Consider the following 16,452-nt stretch of genomic DNA (forward strand, 5'->3'; position numbering starts at 1 on the left):
TCAAACTATCTTGGTCAAATTGCACTGTGAAGGCACTGAGATAGTCAGAGTCAACATTTGTGCTGCAATGATGATGAAATAACCTGCAGTATTAGGCCTTCCCGGTCTACTCCCAATCAGTGTTGGGCAATATTAGTAATGTGATACTTATTACATATTACTCCTTAAAAATGTATTATTATATTACTTATTTCTTGGAATCAAGAGTAATATATATTACATATTATATTAAATTACATATTACTTTTGCCCCCCCCACGTGCAAAAAAGGGATGTACAACAACACAATATGTTTAGTCGGCTTCTTTTAGAACTGAATCCAATTGTTTTGAATAATAAGAAGAAGAGTCACCAATCAGCCTAAAAGGAGATAAAATAAAGCAACAATCTCTCTTGACGGTAGCCAACAAATCCTGAGTAATATGTAATATGTGCTATTTTTTACAAAGGTATAATATTACTGTGTTGGCAGAGTAATACCTTACACTACTCGTTACTGGGTAAAGTAATAATATTACAGTAATATATTACTAGTAACAATATGTCATGGCAGCGTGCGAGGAAGAGATAAAGGCTGAGGAAGAGAAGAGAAGAGAAGAGAAGAGAAGAGAAGAGAAGAGAAGAGAAGAGAAGAGAAGAGAAGAGAAGAGAAGAGAAGAGAAGAGAAGAGAAGATAGGTGGGTACCGGTAAACAGAGAAGAGTACAGTCTAGGAAAGCCTTAGTGTAGTTTTTAACATAATTCTCATAGCAACACATACAGTCCAGTATTGTGTTGATAAGTATCCCCAGACCCTGAATTGTAATACTTGCTAAGCCTTTGTTTTTGATCAAGAGGCATGGTGATTTAAACCACGGTCAAAGGGCTTTAAAATAAAAGAAAGGATCAAAAAAATATAAATAATAACACATCTATTCCACCCTGCTCGTGTGTGTGCTAGCATGAGATATTCAGCCCTCATTAAGTCCACTGGTGGGATTGTAAAGGCATTCCACCAGCTAAGGTCTGAGGCAAAGTGAACTAATTCTGTCAGAGGGCGGTAATCATACAAGGAGAGCGCGCACGCGAGAGAGAGAGCGAGAGAGAGAGAGAGAGAGAGAGAGAGAGAGAGAGAGAGAGAGAGAGAGAGAGAGAGAGAGTGTGTGAGAGAGAGAATGAGAGAGATGACATTAAGGAGGTAGGAGAGTCAAGAAATTGTGGTATGAGTTGAGAGGAGACAAGGAGATCGGAGTGGAGGAACATAATTGGTGGTTAGCGTCAGTCAGGAAGATAAGAAAACAAAGGAAAAAAAGAAAGAAGGTTATACAAAAATGAGAGGCCGGTAATAAAAAATAATAGGCAAAGAAGCAAAATAACAGATTCCTGCAAAGAAATGTCATTAAGACGTGCGTGAGTGCGTGCCTGTGTGCCTGTGTGTGTGCGGGCTTGTGCGTGTGGGTGTGGGCTTGTGCGTGCGTGCGTGCGTGCGTGTGTGGGCTTGTGCGTGCGTACGTGTGTGTGAATGTGAATTTGTGTGTAGCAGCAACTTACCTTGGTAATGTGAGCTGAAGCCGCGGTAGCGGTGGTTGCTATCAGTGACAAAGTGAAGGCGGAGCCAGTTCTTGCTGCTGACAATGGGAGCGGGGATGTTACTTCCTGACAACCTGAGACAAAGAACCAGAGAGAGAGAGAGAGAGAGAGTTAGATCTGACAAACCTGCAGGTGAACACATCTACATCTACTGTGCTTTTCAGTTCTTCAAAACCCAGTAGGAGTTTTCTGTGCTTTTCTCAGCCATATGACAGGCCTCAGCTTCAGCCTGCTACAAATCTCTCAGGACAGATTCAGAGCTCTGCTGCTGAATCTGTTGGCAACTCCCGTTGCAACGAATGTAAACAAAGACGCGTGCCGTGCACGCGGCCGGAAGCGGAGCGCTAAAGGAGCATGATCGGCCGACATCCCGTCTCTACAAGTGGAAGCTGCGGGTTTCCAGATTATTCTGCTAGTTAACTGCTAGTTAAGTAGTAGTCGGGGTGGAGGAGGGGTTTATTGCTTTGCTCAGAGGCTGTTTAGCAGGGTGTCATAATAACCACATAATGAATCCTGTAGAGGAAGAAAGACTCCTGCACATTGTTTTCAAATGCAGTTTCAGTCCAGAGACCTTCAGTATCAGTATCGCATTTCCATTTTTGACCGTATATTAAATTCATATGATTTTCCCTCAGCAATAAGGGCCTTTCTCTGCCCCACCCCTCTCAGATGGCCGCAGCACCAGGAGGGGGTGGGGCGGAGGTGAACGGGCGGGGTCGACATATGCCCTTACTGGGCTGCATTCAAAACACTTGCCTTGTGTCCGACCACAGCTTTTATGGATGTGTTCTGTCCCCCTCCCCCCCATCAAACAAAATGTTTGGTCAAACTATATGGGCTTCCATTGGAAATGCATTGGAGCGGCCATTATACACAGACACAAGACAGACACAAGACAGGTGTCTTGAATGTGTGAACGCAGCCCAGAAAGGCCAACCCCCTCCTGGTGCTGCGGCCATCTTGGAAACTAAAACACAATATAAACAATGGGAGAGAGGTGGGGCCAAGAAAGGCCCTTATTGTCATGATAAGACCTGCCTACCAATGACATTTCAAACAAGATTTTATTTTGTCCATTTTGTTTACCCCTTGTGGCCGCCGGGGGTACTGCACCCTGGGTGCGTTTTTAATTCACTAATACATTCATTATTAATCATTAATGTGTATATCCATATTATTATGGTCAATGCCTGTGTGAAAAGTGGGAGCGATTGGCGCAGGTGGTGAGGAGATACAACGGTGTTTCTGACACACATTCATTCATTCAGACAGACAGACGTTGACTGAATTATAGTATGATGATGATGAGAACACAATGGCTTCTATTTCAGCATGCTAACTTTCCACTCGGGTAGAGAAAAGCTGTAGTTTGTCTTAGCCTGGTAACCCCATCGATGAAATCACTGAACTGTCCTCAGCCCAACTGAGACACAGAGCTAGACTGAAATGTTCCATCTTATAATGACAATCAGTTAAGACAATTTATATGAACACACATGGCTGAAATGGGGTGAAGTGCTCCTCTCGGTGGTTAAACGACTCACTTTCCTCGCAATTCACCGAGAGTTGGCAAAGGAGGACCTCTCTGGTTTGCGAGCGAGGCGCCGAGCGGTACTACAGCTCTTGTGTAAAGCAGCACAAAGCCAACAGGGTTACGACAAGGTTACACAGCTGTAAATGTGTCGCCCGCTACAACAATAATGCTGTAACACTGAAGTCTGGTCTCAAGGAGTATAGGATGATTCAACAGACGGCGTGTGTGTGTGTGTGTGTGTGTGTGTGTGTGTGTGTGTGTGTGTGTGTGTGTGTGTGTGTGTGTGTGTGTGTAAGAGAGCGAGGGACTGCTGCAGCAGTAAAGGTGTCATTAGAAACTAAGTTATCATGCTCCTATAGGCTTACTTTACTCCTTTACACTGTTCGCGTGCGTGCGTGCGTGATTGTGTGCGCGTGTGCGTGCGTGCGTGCGTGCGTGTTGTATTTAACTCCATTAGGAACGCAGAGAGAACACGGCGTGCCCTGGCTGCCTACACCCAGACAGATTGAATTACACCTGCAGGATTTCCTCCTCCACCCGGGAGCTGCACAGTAGCACCAGTCTGACGCCGTGGACCACTCAAGCAGATGGGGAGGGGAGGGGAGGGGGGGGGGGGGGGGGGGGGGCTACAAGAATGATTGTTCAGGGAGCGGGGAGGCTTTCTCCTTTTTTGTTGTTTTCTATATGTCTTTCATTCACTTCTTCAGCCCACATTTTCCCAGACTCATCTGGGAGCTTGAACTTGGAACACCTTTCAATCACTCCAACTTGTTTCTCAAAGTTTCCAAGTGTTTCATTTGCTGAGACTGAATACAATGCAATGCTGTGAATGTGAATGGAAAATGCACTGCATTTATGTGAATGGCCCTTTTTCTAGTCTTTCAAACCACTCAAATGTGCTATAAATCAGCTGGGTCGAAAAGCTGATTTGGCAATGGCAATTACACAAACTTTGGCATGCTACTTGTCCTACATACTTGCACCTAGAAACCCCATTCAAACCTATTCTTACGGTGGACATGTTTGCCTGAAAAGAAATCTTTGAAATGTTTCATAGTTTTAGAAATATATAGTGCAAGGACACTTCGACACCAACTCTGGGGGAGTCCGGGTTCGAACTGGCAACCTTGCAGTTACCATCCAGCCACTCTACCCCCTGAGCCACCGCTGCCCTGTTTTGGTTTGGTTTTACTATAGTTTATGACAGAATGGAGAGAGAAAGCTAAATTCATTGACAAAGTACATTTGGAATTTGTCACCCATCCTACACACCCTAGTATACAAAAATAGCAGATCTACAGTACAAGCTGCATGACACCAACCTGCTTTTCGGGAGTGCATCAGGAGCTATAGGTTAGGGTTTAAACTAAAGGACCACTTCACCAACCTATCTTCATATAATTCGCCCTCACTCAGTCTGTGTCTCATAGGATGGCTGTGGGCAGTTCAGAAACCTGTCCACCAGTGACTGTACTCTATACCAAGCTTTAGATTCTGAACTTTTTTTTTATTGTATTGAATTTGTATTTGTTTCTGGCCTGGGCCGTGGCTCAGCGGTCCAGGCACCTTGGCTGGTAATCCAGTCTGGCAGTGTGCCGCGGGTTCGACTCCCGATCCAGACGGCCTTTACTGCATGTCATCCCCCCCCCATCTCTCTCCCCATTTCCTGTCAGCCTACCGTCTGTCCCTCCATAAAAAATATAAAATAAAGGCGAAAGCCACAAAAAAAAACATAAAAAAAAAAAAGAGATTTATTTGTTTCTCTGGCACAAAAAAGGGAAATAGAAACAACAAAAACCAAATAAAGATAATATCGGAATCAGTATCGCTATCGGCTAAATTGTTATTTTAAGCATCGGTATCGGCTAAGAATTTCCATATCAGTGCATCCCTATATAAAATGGTAAATGGTGCATTTATATAGCGCCTTTATCCAAGGCGCTTTACAGAGATTGTGCATTACATTCACCCATTCACACACACATTCATACACCGATGGCAACGGAAACCATGCAAGGCACCAACTAGCACATCAGGAGCAATTAGGGGTTCAGTGTCTTGCTCAAGGACACTTCGACAGTAACTCTGGGGGAGCCCGGGTTTGAACTGGCAACCTATAATATAGCATTGCATTGTTTTTATAGTCCAACATTTAACATCTATGGATTTTGCAGGTGGGCGTGTCCCTGTGTTTTTGTACCCTGGCCTGCAGTAAAACCAAGTGAACTTTTTATTTAAATTTTTTTCGGCGAGAATTAGAGTTGGGCGGTGAAACGACCTCAACTTAAGTGCATAATATGCATGCACATGCAATGCATCATGTAAATGTGCATGCCGTGCACACTACAGACATGGCCACAGACACCATGATGCCAGCGCTATATATATATATAGATAGAAATACAGGTGCCCTTTAATATGTAACATCAATATAATCCATTAGGGGACCAAAAAGTGGAGCAACATTGCAGGGAACACAAGAATGCTGAGCAGACATATTAAGAGAGAGAGAGAGAGAGAGAGAGAGAGAGAGAGGGAGAGAGAGAGGGAGAGAGAGAGAGAGAACGTGTGTGTGTGTGTGTGTGTGTGTGTGTGTGTGTGTGTGTGTGTGTGTGTGTGTGTGTGTGTGTGTGTGTGTGTGTGTGTGTGTGTGTGTGCGCGTGCACACATCTGTTTGATGGTGACCTTGTGCCCTAGATCAGCGGGGTGCTTTGATATCTGCTATTACTCACACACATGCACCAGCACATGCAAAGACACACACACACACACACACACACACACACACACACACACACACACACACACACACACACACACACACACACACACACACACACACACACACACACACACACACACACACACACACACACACACACACACACACACTCTATTTCACTTGCACACAGCAATACAAACACCATCACCATCTGCGTGTACGTGCGTGCATGTGTGCGGGCGTGTGTGTGCGTGATAAGTTGGCAGCACAACATGAATCACAGTTTCAATGTTCTCACAGTTGGCACCGCTCCAACACAATTACTAACGGAGACAGAAGGGGTGGGTCGGGGTAAGAGAGAGAGAGGGATTTGCCGAATTTGGGCACATTAGCAAAAAAGCAACTCGACTTAATGAAGAATAACATTAGGCCTATATATACCTAATTTGGGCCTGGGCGTTGTAATTAAACGCAATTCAAATTCATACGTGTGTATGTACAGTACAGTACACAGCACAAGGTTAATTTTAACATCAATTAAAAAATTGACCCGTACGGCACTCTCAGACTTAAATTAACATGGTAGAGTTACAGGCAGAGAGAGAGAGAGAGAGAGAGAGAGAGAGAGAGAGAGAGAGAGAGAGAGAGAGAGAGAGAGAGAGACATTCCTGTATCCCCGTTATGTTTTTTACACCCATCTTACAGTCATAAATTGTCAGGGTCTGCAGACCATGTCTCCCTGTCAGCCACTCCCACTCTCCATTCCTACCCTCAGTCATTGTCACACACCTGTTCCCACTCCATCCCCAGCCCAGCCATGCCCACAATACAAACCTGTGAACACTTCCACAATCAACCTGCTCACTATAAGACTGGACTCATCCCACACTCACACTGTCAGAACATAATCCTTTGTCCGGTGCTCCATGTTGGTGTTTTCCTGTGATTGACTATACCTGGAATTTTCTCGTTCTCGTAAGGTTTTTGACTTCCTATGTTTTGTGCTTTTGGTTAGTTTGACCTTTTTGGACTTCCTAGTTTCCCCTTTTGTATTTTTGAACAGTTTGGCTCTCCTGAGTTACTGCTTGCAAGTTGCATGTTTTACTTTGCTTGTAAGTCTTCTGCTTTAATAAATTGTTTTTGAAACTACTCTGCTCTGCATTTGGGTTCAGTCATTCTGCCACAGTGACAATAAATAATGCATTTGGAGTCCTCAAATAGCAATTCCAACCTCTGTAAATCACACCCATAATGACTTATTGAAATCCACAACATACTCCAACTGATTGCAACACAGTGCAGGATGCCTCCTCATATTAGCCAGGTCGAGGAATCGGAGAGTGAATGAGATGAAAAGGGCTTGGAGGTGAAATATCAATATCACAACTAAGCCTCCTCTGCAGGGTGAAACTCACTGACATCTAAACGAGTTCACAGAAAACAACCCATAAACACCTGAAACATGATCAGACCTTTCACCCAGAGGCGTATCTACAATAAGGCGAGGGCAGGCGTCCGCCTGTCCAAATCCATTTCTGGCCTGGCCAAAATCCATACAATGAGAAAAAATAGGACATAAACAAGATGTGAGAACTATTAATGGACAGCTGATTGGCCGTTGCGGTAGAGCGCGACCCTCAATCACCCATTGGAATGTAAATGCATGCCTTTCAGCCTTTGTATCCCACTCGTCTGGCAGGTATATCTCTTTGAAAACCTTTAGTGCTACGATTGTGCGCAGGGAGACGACAATTAACATATCTTGCCTGGCCAAAACGTAATTCCTGGATACGCCACTGCTTTTTAAAAAGAACAAAACAACAACAAACCTGGAATCGTTGGAAATTTGGTGAGGATACAGTCCGAATGCGGGCTCTGGCCTCAACAACTAGACACAATTTAGGTATAGGGACATATTTTTACAAACAAATAACCCAAACAACATTTTGATCACATTATACATCGATCCATGCTATAACAGTGAAGACTGAGGAGCGACAGGAGATGCTGTTAAGACACGTCCCCTCAGTTACAGAAAGATAGGAAAATTGATGTGATTTAGTTACAAAAGAGTGTCTCAGCCATTATTCGATTTTTATGCGGCATAGTCCATTTATTCACCTAGAGTTGCACCAGCCATTTCCATCAATAGTGTATTAGCTGATATTCCTCAAGCTGACTGTTCCACAATATTTGCCATATAATAACCAGTAAGACGCCCTGAGGGCGAGAAACGACCTCGACCTAAAGGGCGAGGTCGCATTCACGCATCCGCCTGGGTGACAGCAGACTGGCTGGCGCTTTGCCATGGGGGGTCAGATCAACATGGAATGAATTATGTATTGGCCATATATGGAGTCTTATCTTGAGTGTACAGGGTTTGATGAGGTCAGATCAATATATGGAATGTCAGAACAGGAATGACGGTTTGTCTCAGATTCACATGCTCATGGTCCGAGGTCAGCAAATCACAGGAAGTCCTCTTAAAAAAAACATAACACAATCAGCCGACGTGTTCGTTCGTGTGTCTTGACAAACTGCCCACATAACAGGCAAATATTCAGCAAAAATAGGCAAACACTAGCAGAAAATAGCAGCTATTTGTAGCTATTTTGGCCAAAGAAATGCGAGTATAGATCCCCGGAGGATCAACAAAGTGTATAAGGTTTACAACCCTCCCACCCCACACACTCATGATGTGAAGCTGATGCTGAATTCCTCCCGCAGGGACTAACAGAGGTCTCCCCTCCGCTCCCCACCTCTGTGTTCCTACCAACTATCAAACCAAGCCTATGCCCTTGAGCTCAGATGTTACATAAACATTATATATTATACCTGTAAGTACCTGACGCTATAGTCACACATGTCCTCCAACATCCTGAGTGTTAGCGTAACTTTGCCAGGGTAATATTGGAGCCATAATTTTACGTCCCCATCAGAGCCAAACTTTAACCACCCAAGGCCTATACTTTGTCGCACAACAAATACCAAAAATTGCTTTTCTAAAACGGTTAGTCCCAATAGAATAGAATAGTCCTCATAGGACTGTGACTGGGTGGTATGTCTGAGAGGGTTGGAGTCGTGTCTCACCACGCCTCTCAGCCATTATGCCTGGTAACCTGAGACCTCTTGTGGCTTATTGCTTTAATCTACAATGTTGTGAGCTTGTTTTGTTTTTTAATGTGTGCGTGCGTTCCTGCATGTGTGCAATTAAACGTTAAAGTCAAGAACCACTTTGGATCCAAGTCCAAGATCCACTTAGTACATTACAGTACCACAGTAAAACTATTAATGCTCACCTAATGGGCCGTGTCTGCTCTCTCCACAAAACTGTAAAATGATAAGGACTGATGACTTTGGCGTGCTGCGAACCGACATGGAGAGAGACCAATAGCCGTGATTGTCCTTTGATGCATCCAGATGGCCAGTATGTATCTATGAACATTAATTTTCCTCTGATGTGGGCAGTCAAAGACAGAAGACATTTGCATTTGTTCAAAGATAAGCACTAAATCCAAACGCTAGGAGCATATTGGCATCATCTGATAAGGGCCCCGACGAGCTCTCGCTGGCTCCTCCTCTGTTGTTCTCGCTCTTCTCATTCAGGCCCATGCCTTCATCTCTGCTCCTCCTCCACCCACCCTTCTCCTCCTCCACCCACCTCCTCTTCTCATTCAGGCCCATGCCTTCATCTCTGCTCCTCCTCCACCCACCCTTCCCAGTCTGCCACCGTCCTCTCCCCGTTATCTCTCTCCACACTGTATTCATCTGTACAGCTCAGTGTTTAATTCACTTCCTCCCATGGCATCATTATCCAGAGTGCACCATTAACCCATTTTGTACTGATGGCGATTAAAAAAGAAGGCTTCTAAATGCTAATAGTTTTCTGAAAAACCCATGTTTCTATGTCAGTTGTGCTCAACCTTTTTCATGTCAAGGACCCCCAGAATTATCTCTATTGGGCCACGGACCCCCATCTCAAAATATGTTGTTCCAGGGATCCCCCAGAAGCAAATATTTTAGTTAAAAACGTTCTGCAATCTCTGCTGATGGCCTGTGTGTGGCATTAAACATATCCTACAAAGCGTAAAAAAAACCCACACAAGGCGGGGTCTAATGGACCATATGCAGAACGCGGCCATCTTAATATAAGTTAATGGCAGGGTGCTAACAAGGTGCAATTTCCCATTCATCCAAACAGAAAAGTCCTATCTGTTTGTATTAAACAACGTCAAACTCACCAACATTGCAGCAGTACGAAAAGCTTGAATTATCCTCTTTCTATCTGCAAAGTGTTTGTTTCGTAAAAATCCACTGTAGACAGGTTATGAGCTACTCTCTCTCCTTGCATGTGATTATTTTTTACAAGTGTTGCAGTTTGGAAGTGCTCGTTAGATATCACTCAACAGTCCTGCATACCACGTTTCAAATTTGTTCATAATGAAGGAGGCAGCAGGACGTTGCTTTACTGAAAACGAGTGCTTCCAAACTCTGATGGCAAGATGGCCGCGGTCTGCAAATGTTCTGACCGGCAGCCCTGCTATCCAGCCTAAGGCTGAGCTCACACCTTTCATGCAATTCTCTGCTCGTTGGATGCTCGTTGGATGCATGTTGTGTTGTGTCATGGCCGCCCAATGTATTACCAATGGAGGTCACATGGTTTGACCCAACATTGTGTTGTGTGAGGGGGAGGGGCGCACGACTGCGCCCCTCCCCCTCACACAACACAATGTTGGGTCAAACCATGTGACCTCCATTGGAAATGCATTGGGCCGCTGGGCGGCCATGACACAACACCCAACGAGCACAGAGAATTGCATGAAAGGTGTGAGCTCAGCCTTAGGCTGAGCTCACACCTTTCATGCAATTCTCTGCTCGTTGGATGCTCGTTGGATGCTCGTTGGGTAGTGTCATGGCCGCCCAATGTATTACCAATGGGAGTCACGTGCTTTGACCCAACATTGTGTTGTATGAGGGGGAGGGGGGGCAGTCAACACACAGCCAACCATATATCTATGCATACAACAGCTTGTAGGCGCAACATCCACCCAACGTCCACCCAACACAGAGGGTGGGGTTAACCACCAACCAATAGGAGAGAAGGGCTGTTTTGTATCCCAATGGGCGGAGTTTAGTTGTAGTCTCCTGAGCCCCGCAGAAAAGTCCGACTGGAGAGTGACAGAGCTTTTGAGAAATGATGATGTCACCGCTTATTAGCGCATATCATTTTTACTATAATTAGGTGAGAAATGAAGCTTGTGCCTGCATGGAAACTACACAGATATCTATCCAAGTGTTCATGTTTATATATCACTGTTAACAACTTTAAAACGTATTATGTTGCATCAACTGCAGTGAGCAAAGGCTCTGCTCTGCTGCATCCAATAATAAATATATCAGCCTACTAGTCCAGTGCGGACTATTTCATTTGCATTGGTGCCGAGTGCTAAGCACAACCGATTGTTTTAATTCAAAGTGGTATATATTCTGTGAAATGTTTATCGTCATTCCGTGTATCTACAAGCTCCAAGTGTTGCGTCCACATGCAGCGCGTTCCAAGCAGAGGTCCTCAAGTATATGTAAAACACTGCCAGTCCTCAGCGCAATGGCCCGTTGCGCAAAAAAGTTGATATTTTACTTATGTGATATTCAGATAATCTTCAACCGATTGTTATAATTCGAAGTGGTATATATTCTGTGAAGTTTATATTTTCATTGGGTGTACAAGTCATGTTTTTAATATGCCTTTATCAAATGATATAGAGAGATGGGTAGTGCCCAAGTCCTGTTAGCCATGCAGCCTATATGATCTGTGGTGCAGGCCTATACACTCTAATTTGTATTGGAGTGCGAAGCTTGAACAATAGGTTCATTGCGGACCGCTACGGATAAACTGTGGATATTAACCTACCAATAAGCACCCAGGCCAAATGCCATTGCGCAGTAGCCTACACCAACAAGTCTATGCGTGGTGTGTGCATAGCCGCATGTGAAACTATATCGTGCTGTATTTTGCTCTCCATTTCATGGTCATGGTCATGCGAGGAGAGAGAGAGAGAGAGGGTGCAGAGAGAGAGAGAGGTGTGAATGGAATCGCATCGTGCGTATATGGCACATCTCTCTCATGTTTAGGTAATTAAGGGCGCACCATTGAATGCATGTCACTGTGCCTACATGCTGACAATGTGCGCGCGTGAACTTGTATTAGCCAGCCTACACATTATAACGTGACATTTATTATACAGCTCGAAAATATAGCCACTCTACAAGCTCACAACTTGTTACTTCTATAGGTCTGACTCTGCTATTAATTTATGTGCAGGACTTGCCAAGTCGCCAGAGCAATGGTAAAGTGTCTATCATTTTTAAATTGAGAAAAGTCGAGAGTCGGGATTTTGCACATAGTGTGACATGCTGACAGACAATGAAAGAAACATGTTCCACTTCCACTCACAATTTAGGTGGCTTTTAAAATGCGGTACTTATTCCTTCATTAAAAAATATGATTGGCACCTCATAAGTGTAAATATAAAAGCAAGTATAATATAGCCTACAATATTGAAACCTGCTACTGCAGTGATTTTATCCTGTGTTCAATGCGTTTCTGCGTTTGGGTGTGGACATGATGATGATGATGAAATGACGCACGGCTGTCTCCAGTCATTTCAACAATCAGTACCAGATTTAAAGGCACTGATTCTGTGTGTTGGCTTGTTCAGAAGAGGATGACGTCTTTCGAAGAAAGTTTGATTCATTTAGCAAGCCAGTGCCCCATTCTGTATGTAAAAAGCCATCCGTTTTATTATGACAGTGTACAACTCCACATATCGCCGTATTGGTCACCAAAAACTACACACAGATAAACGTGGGTCTGTTGTTTTCCGCATTCCGCTCTAGCGCACCGCCCACTTCCCGCAAAGCCTTGTGGGAAATGGATGCATCTAGGGAGGGACGGCCATGACACTACCCAACGAGCATCCAACGAGCACAGAATTGCATGAAAGGTGTGAGCTCAGCCTTAGTCTCATTTCTAATCCACATTGGAGTCAGAGTGGTTTCATGCATGAAAATCACAATCCACGTGGCTTTTTGCCAGTGTTGAAAAGTAACTAAGTACTGTATATTTATTTAAGTACTGTACTTCAGTAAATTTTTGAGGTATTTGTACTTTACTTGAGTATTTCCAATTTCCTATACTTTTACTTCTACTCTACTACAGCAGCTTCCTGGATACCACTGCAGAACTGGAGACCACACCATCTGTCACCAGGACCGCGGAGTGGCACAGCCAGTGGAGCAGCATGGGTAGCCAGACAACCCAGTGGACAGAGAGAGGCATCACCCCAGATGAATGTCTAGCGACTGGCCATGATCAATCTTGGGCCGTCTGGAAAACCCTGAACCGTCTGCGGGTCGGCGAGGGACGCTGCAAGGCATCCATGAAGAAGTGGAAACTGACTTTTTCTGATGCATGCGTGTGTGGCGAGCCACAAACAATGGACCACATCATGGGATGTATCTCTGCTCCACAATGCATGCACTGGAGATGACCTGGCCGAACCAAATGCTGCTGCACTTGCCTGCGCCAACCACTGGAAAGACGTGATATAGAGGATGGCCAGACACGACGAAGAACTCTACTACATCTTCGATCCAAATATTGTACTTTTACAGTACTGCACTAATATTTATTTGAAAACTTTAGTTACTATAGTTACGTAGATTTTCATTATTATTACAAAACATCCGTCCATTTGAAAATAGCCGATCTACAAGCTCACAGATTATAGATCTGCTATTTTCAAAAGATTTTCATACATTTGAAAACGTATGAAAATGGGACATTCTGCATTATGAGTACTTTTGGTACATTAGGTACTTTTTGATACCAATACTTTTGTACTTTTACTCAAGTAAATTTTGAATTCCGAACTTTTACTTGTAACAGAGTATTTACACTGCAGTATTGATACTTTCCGCCACTGCTTTTGCTGTTCAGAATGCATAAAACCGACACGACTCCAACCTGGATAGGCCACAAATCTGACTTGGGCTGGATTCGTGAAATATGTGAAAAACATTCTCTTTGCTTACTTGTTCTACTTGGCAGCATGTGCGTGCACTATAAGTTTGACACAGATGGCTCTGCCCTCAGGACTAGAGAAGCACTTAGTCATTTAGAGCAACAATAATATAGGATGCAGTTATTGTACTGTATCATTATAAAGATTTGGATTGTGTTTCCTTTTTTCCTTTTTTCGTTTACGAGAAGCAAGCCTGGTTTTGATGGGATAGATATTATTATGATTTCCCAGAACAGCTGGAAAGAATCCTGGTGGAAATGTCCTCCTCTCCCTCAACACCTCCCATCAAACTGCCACCACGCACGCACGTCTTTGGGAAAGAAGACCCTCAACACCTCCCATCAAACTGCCACCACGCACGTCTTTGGGAAAGAAGACACTCGGGTGGACCAACACCTCCCATCAAGCTGCCACCACGCACGTCTTTGGGAAAGAAGACACTCGGGTGGACCAACACCTCCCATCAAGCTGCCACCACGCACGTCTTTGGGAAAGAAGACACTCGGGTGGACCATTCTGTTTATAGCATGCAGCTATACAGTATAACTGCTTACATGGGAACAATAGGAGCGATAGTAAAAACACCACATGTTTGGCAAAAGCCATAGTCGTCGTTGTCGTTATCATTATCACCATCATGTCTCAAGCTTTATTATCCTTTTGACAGACCAAAATATACTGTATATTTACAGTATGCATACAGTATATTTATGCGCATTTTTCCATTAAGTGCTTCAATGCATCAATTTGGCCCTTGGGGACAACCTGGAATCCCCTCAGGGACCACTGGTTGAAAACCACTGCTTTAGAAATAAGCCCAAATAAACAACAAATAATAGACAGACATGGCAACACTGCTGGAGGACTGCTGGAGAAATGAAGGGAAAACAGCGCCCCCTAAAGTCACAAATGACAGAACTGAATGCTTCAAGCTTGTTTTCTCTGATAGCTCTTTTTGAGTGGTGCAGTGTCTGTCTGTCTGTCTGTCTGTCTGTCTGTCTGTCTGTCTGTATTCATATATGTTTAGTGGCGCTGTTGAGCTTCACACTGTGCACAGGTGCATGATGGGAAGCTGAGTTTTAGTGTAACAGTAAAGAACAGATTACCAGACGCAATAGTATTTGTTGACCACTGCACCAAGTGTCACTGTTGCACCACTCACTTCAGACAGGTCTGATTCTTTCTACTATACTCCTGCAAGACATTTTGCGATAAGCCATATCTCAAAAACTAGTGGGTGAAACTGCACAACCAATATGTCAATTTGAAGCTATGATTCCCTGCTTTCATATGACATGAAAAAACTAAAATGAAATATAATCCAATGGCCGCCCCTCAGTTAGGCTGGGTTATGGCTTAAATCGTTGCACTCTTGTACAACCATCTTCCTTGTCTTTTGGTATTCAAAGTCCTTTATAACGTCTTTAAATTCAATTTGTTTAGCCAGTTCACACTCAATGACAAGTATCGCCAGGTTATTAAGCCTCTCTCGTTTGTGGAGTGCCGTAAAAAAATGTTGGTCATTACATTTTTATTTGCAACTAAAGCCTTTGCCAGCGACCTCTTTTTCTTCTCCGGTAGGTCCTCTCCATTGCTAGTAAATTCACTTCGACATTAGTTGTTTAGAATGCGAGGTGCCGTGGTGTTACACCGGATTTGGTCATGATTTTGGTCATGATTCGGTGACATTACCCCCCAACTGGCCTCTTGCGGTGCAATTTTGACAAATGACTCATGCCATTTTCAGGAGAGGGGGGTTTTCGTTACGAAACGGGCCACACTGTACTAAAGTAGTGCTTCTCAAACCTTTTAGCCTGCTGCCCGTGACCCAAAAGGGAAATTGAATGTTCTCCTGAGACGATCGCTGAGTGAGCTTGTAGATCGGCTATTTTTACTACTACGCGAAATTAAGGGATTTCTTCATGAAATTACTGAACAAAAATCATTAAATTGGTTTTTAATTCATGAAACATCTTTTTTTTGGGGGGTCCCGTTGGGAAACAGTGTACTAAAGCACCAATAAATATGATATTTCTTTTTGTTGTTGAGCATTAGAGACAAACCATGCAGTGACAGTGGACAAATCTCTTTACTCTCTGTGGGCAGATGAGAGACAAACCAAGCGGACCAATCTCTCTCCTCGCTGTGGGCAGGTCAGACGAGGACAGAAGAAGAATGTGAGACCTCTGCATGCCAGCCAGCCCACAGATAGATCGGCCCACCAGGAATTCTCCCGACAGCTTCTGCTTTCTCCCACAAGAAAGTCATAACTAATGAAAAGTTATTGATTTTTGTTAATGTTAAAAGGAGAGGGAGAGAGAGAGAGAGAGAGAGAGAGAGAGAGAGAGAGAGAGAGAGAGCTTTTATTCCATTTGAGAATGCCCATCAACAAAAGGTGTGTGGGAGGCTTTGACTCGGTTTGATCGATTAAAAGCTTCCAGACATGTATGTTGCCTTGGCTTTCTCTTACAAATCACAGCACACATCTGAGTCCATTAGTGGCCATTACTATGCATGAATAATTTAGTGTGATTTTGAGAAGAA

At 43.9% G+C, this 16,452-nt stretch overlaps 1 protein-coding gene across 1 annotated transcript in view; it reads right to left on the reverse strand.

Moving 5' to 3' along the window:
• LOC306938742 (CUB and sushi domain-containing protein 3-like) overlaps positions 1-16,452 on the reverse strand; it is a 575,885-nt gene that overhangs the window by 259,481 nt on the left and 299,952 nt on the right. The window contains exon 6 of the mRNA XM_079523009.1: positions 1,530-1,642. Coding sequence (XP_079379135.1) covers positions 1,530-1,642 — 113 coding nt within the window. The remainder of the gene's footprint in view (positions 1-1,529; positions 1,643-16,452) is intronic.

Source organism: Electrona antarctica, assembly GCF_951216825.1.
Source record: "Electrona antarctica genome assembly, chromosome: 15".
NCBI lineage: Eukaryota > Metazoa > Chordata > Actinopteri > Myctophiformes > Myctophidae > Electrona > Electrona antarctica.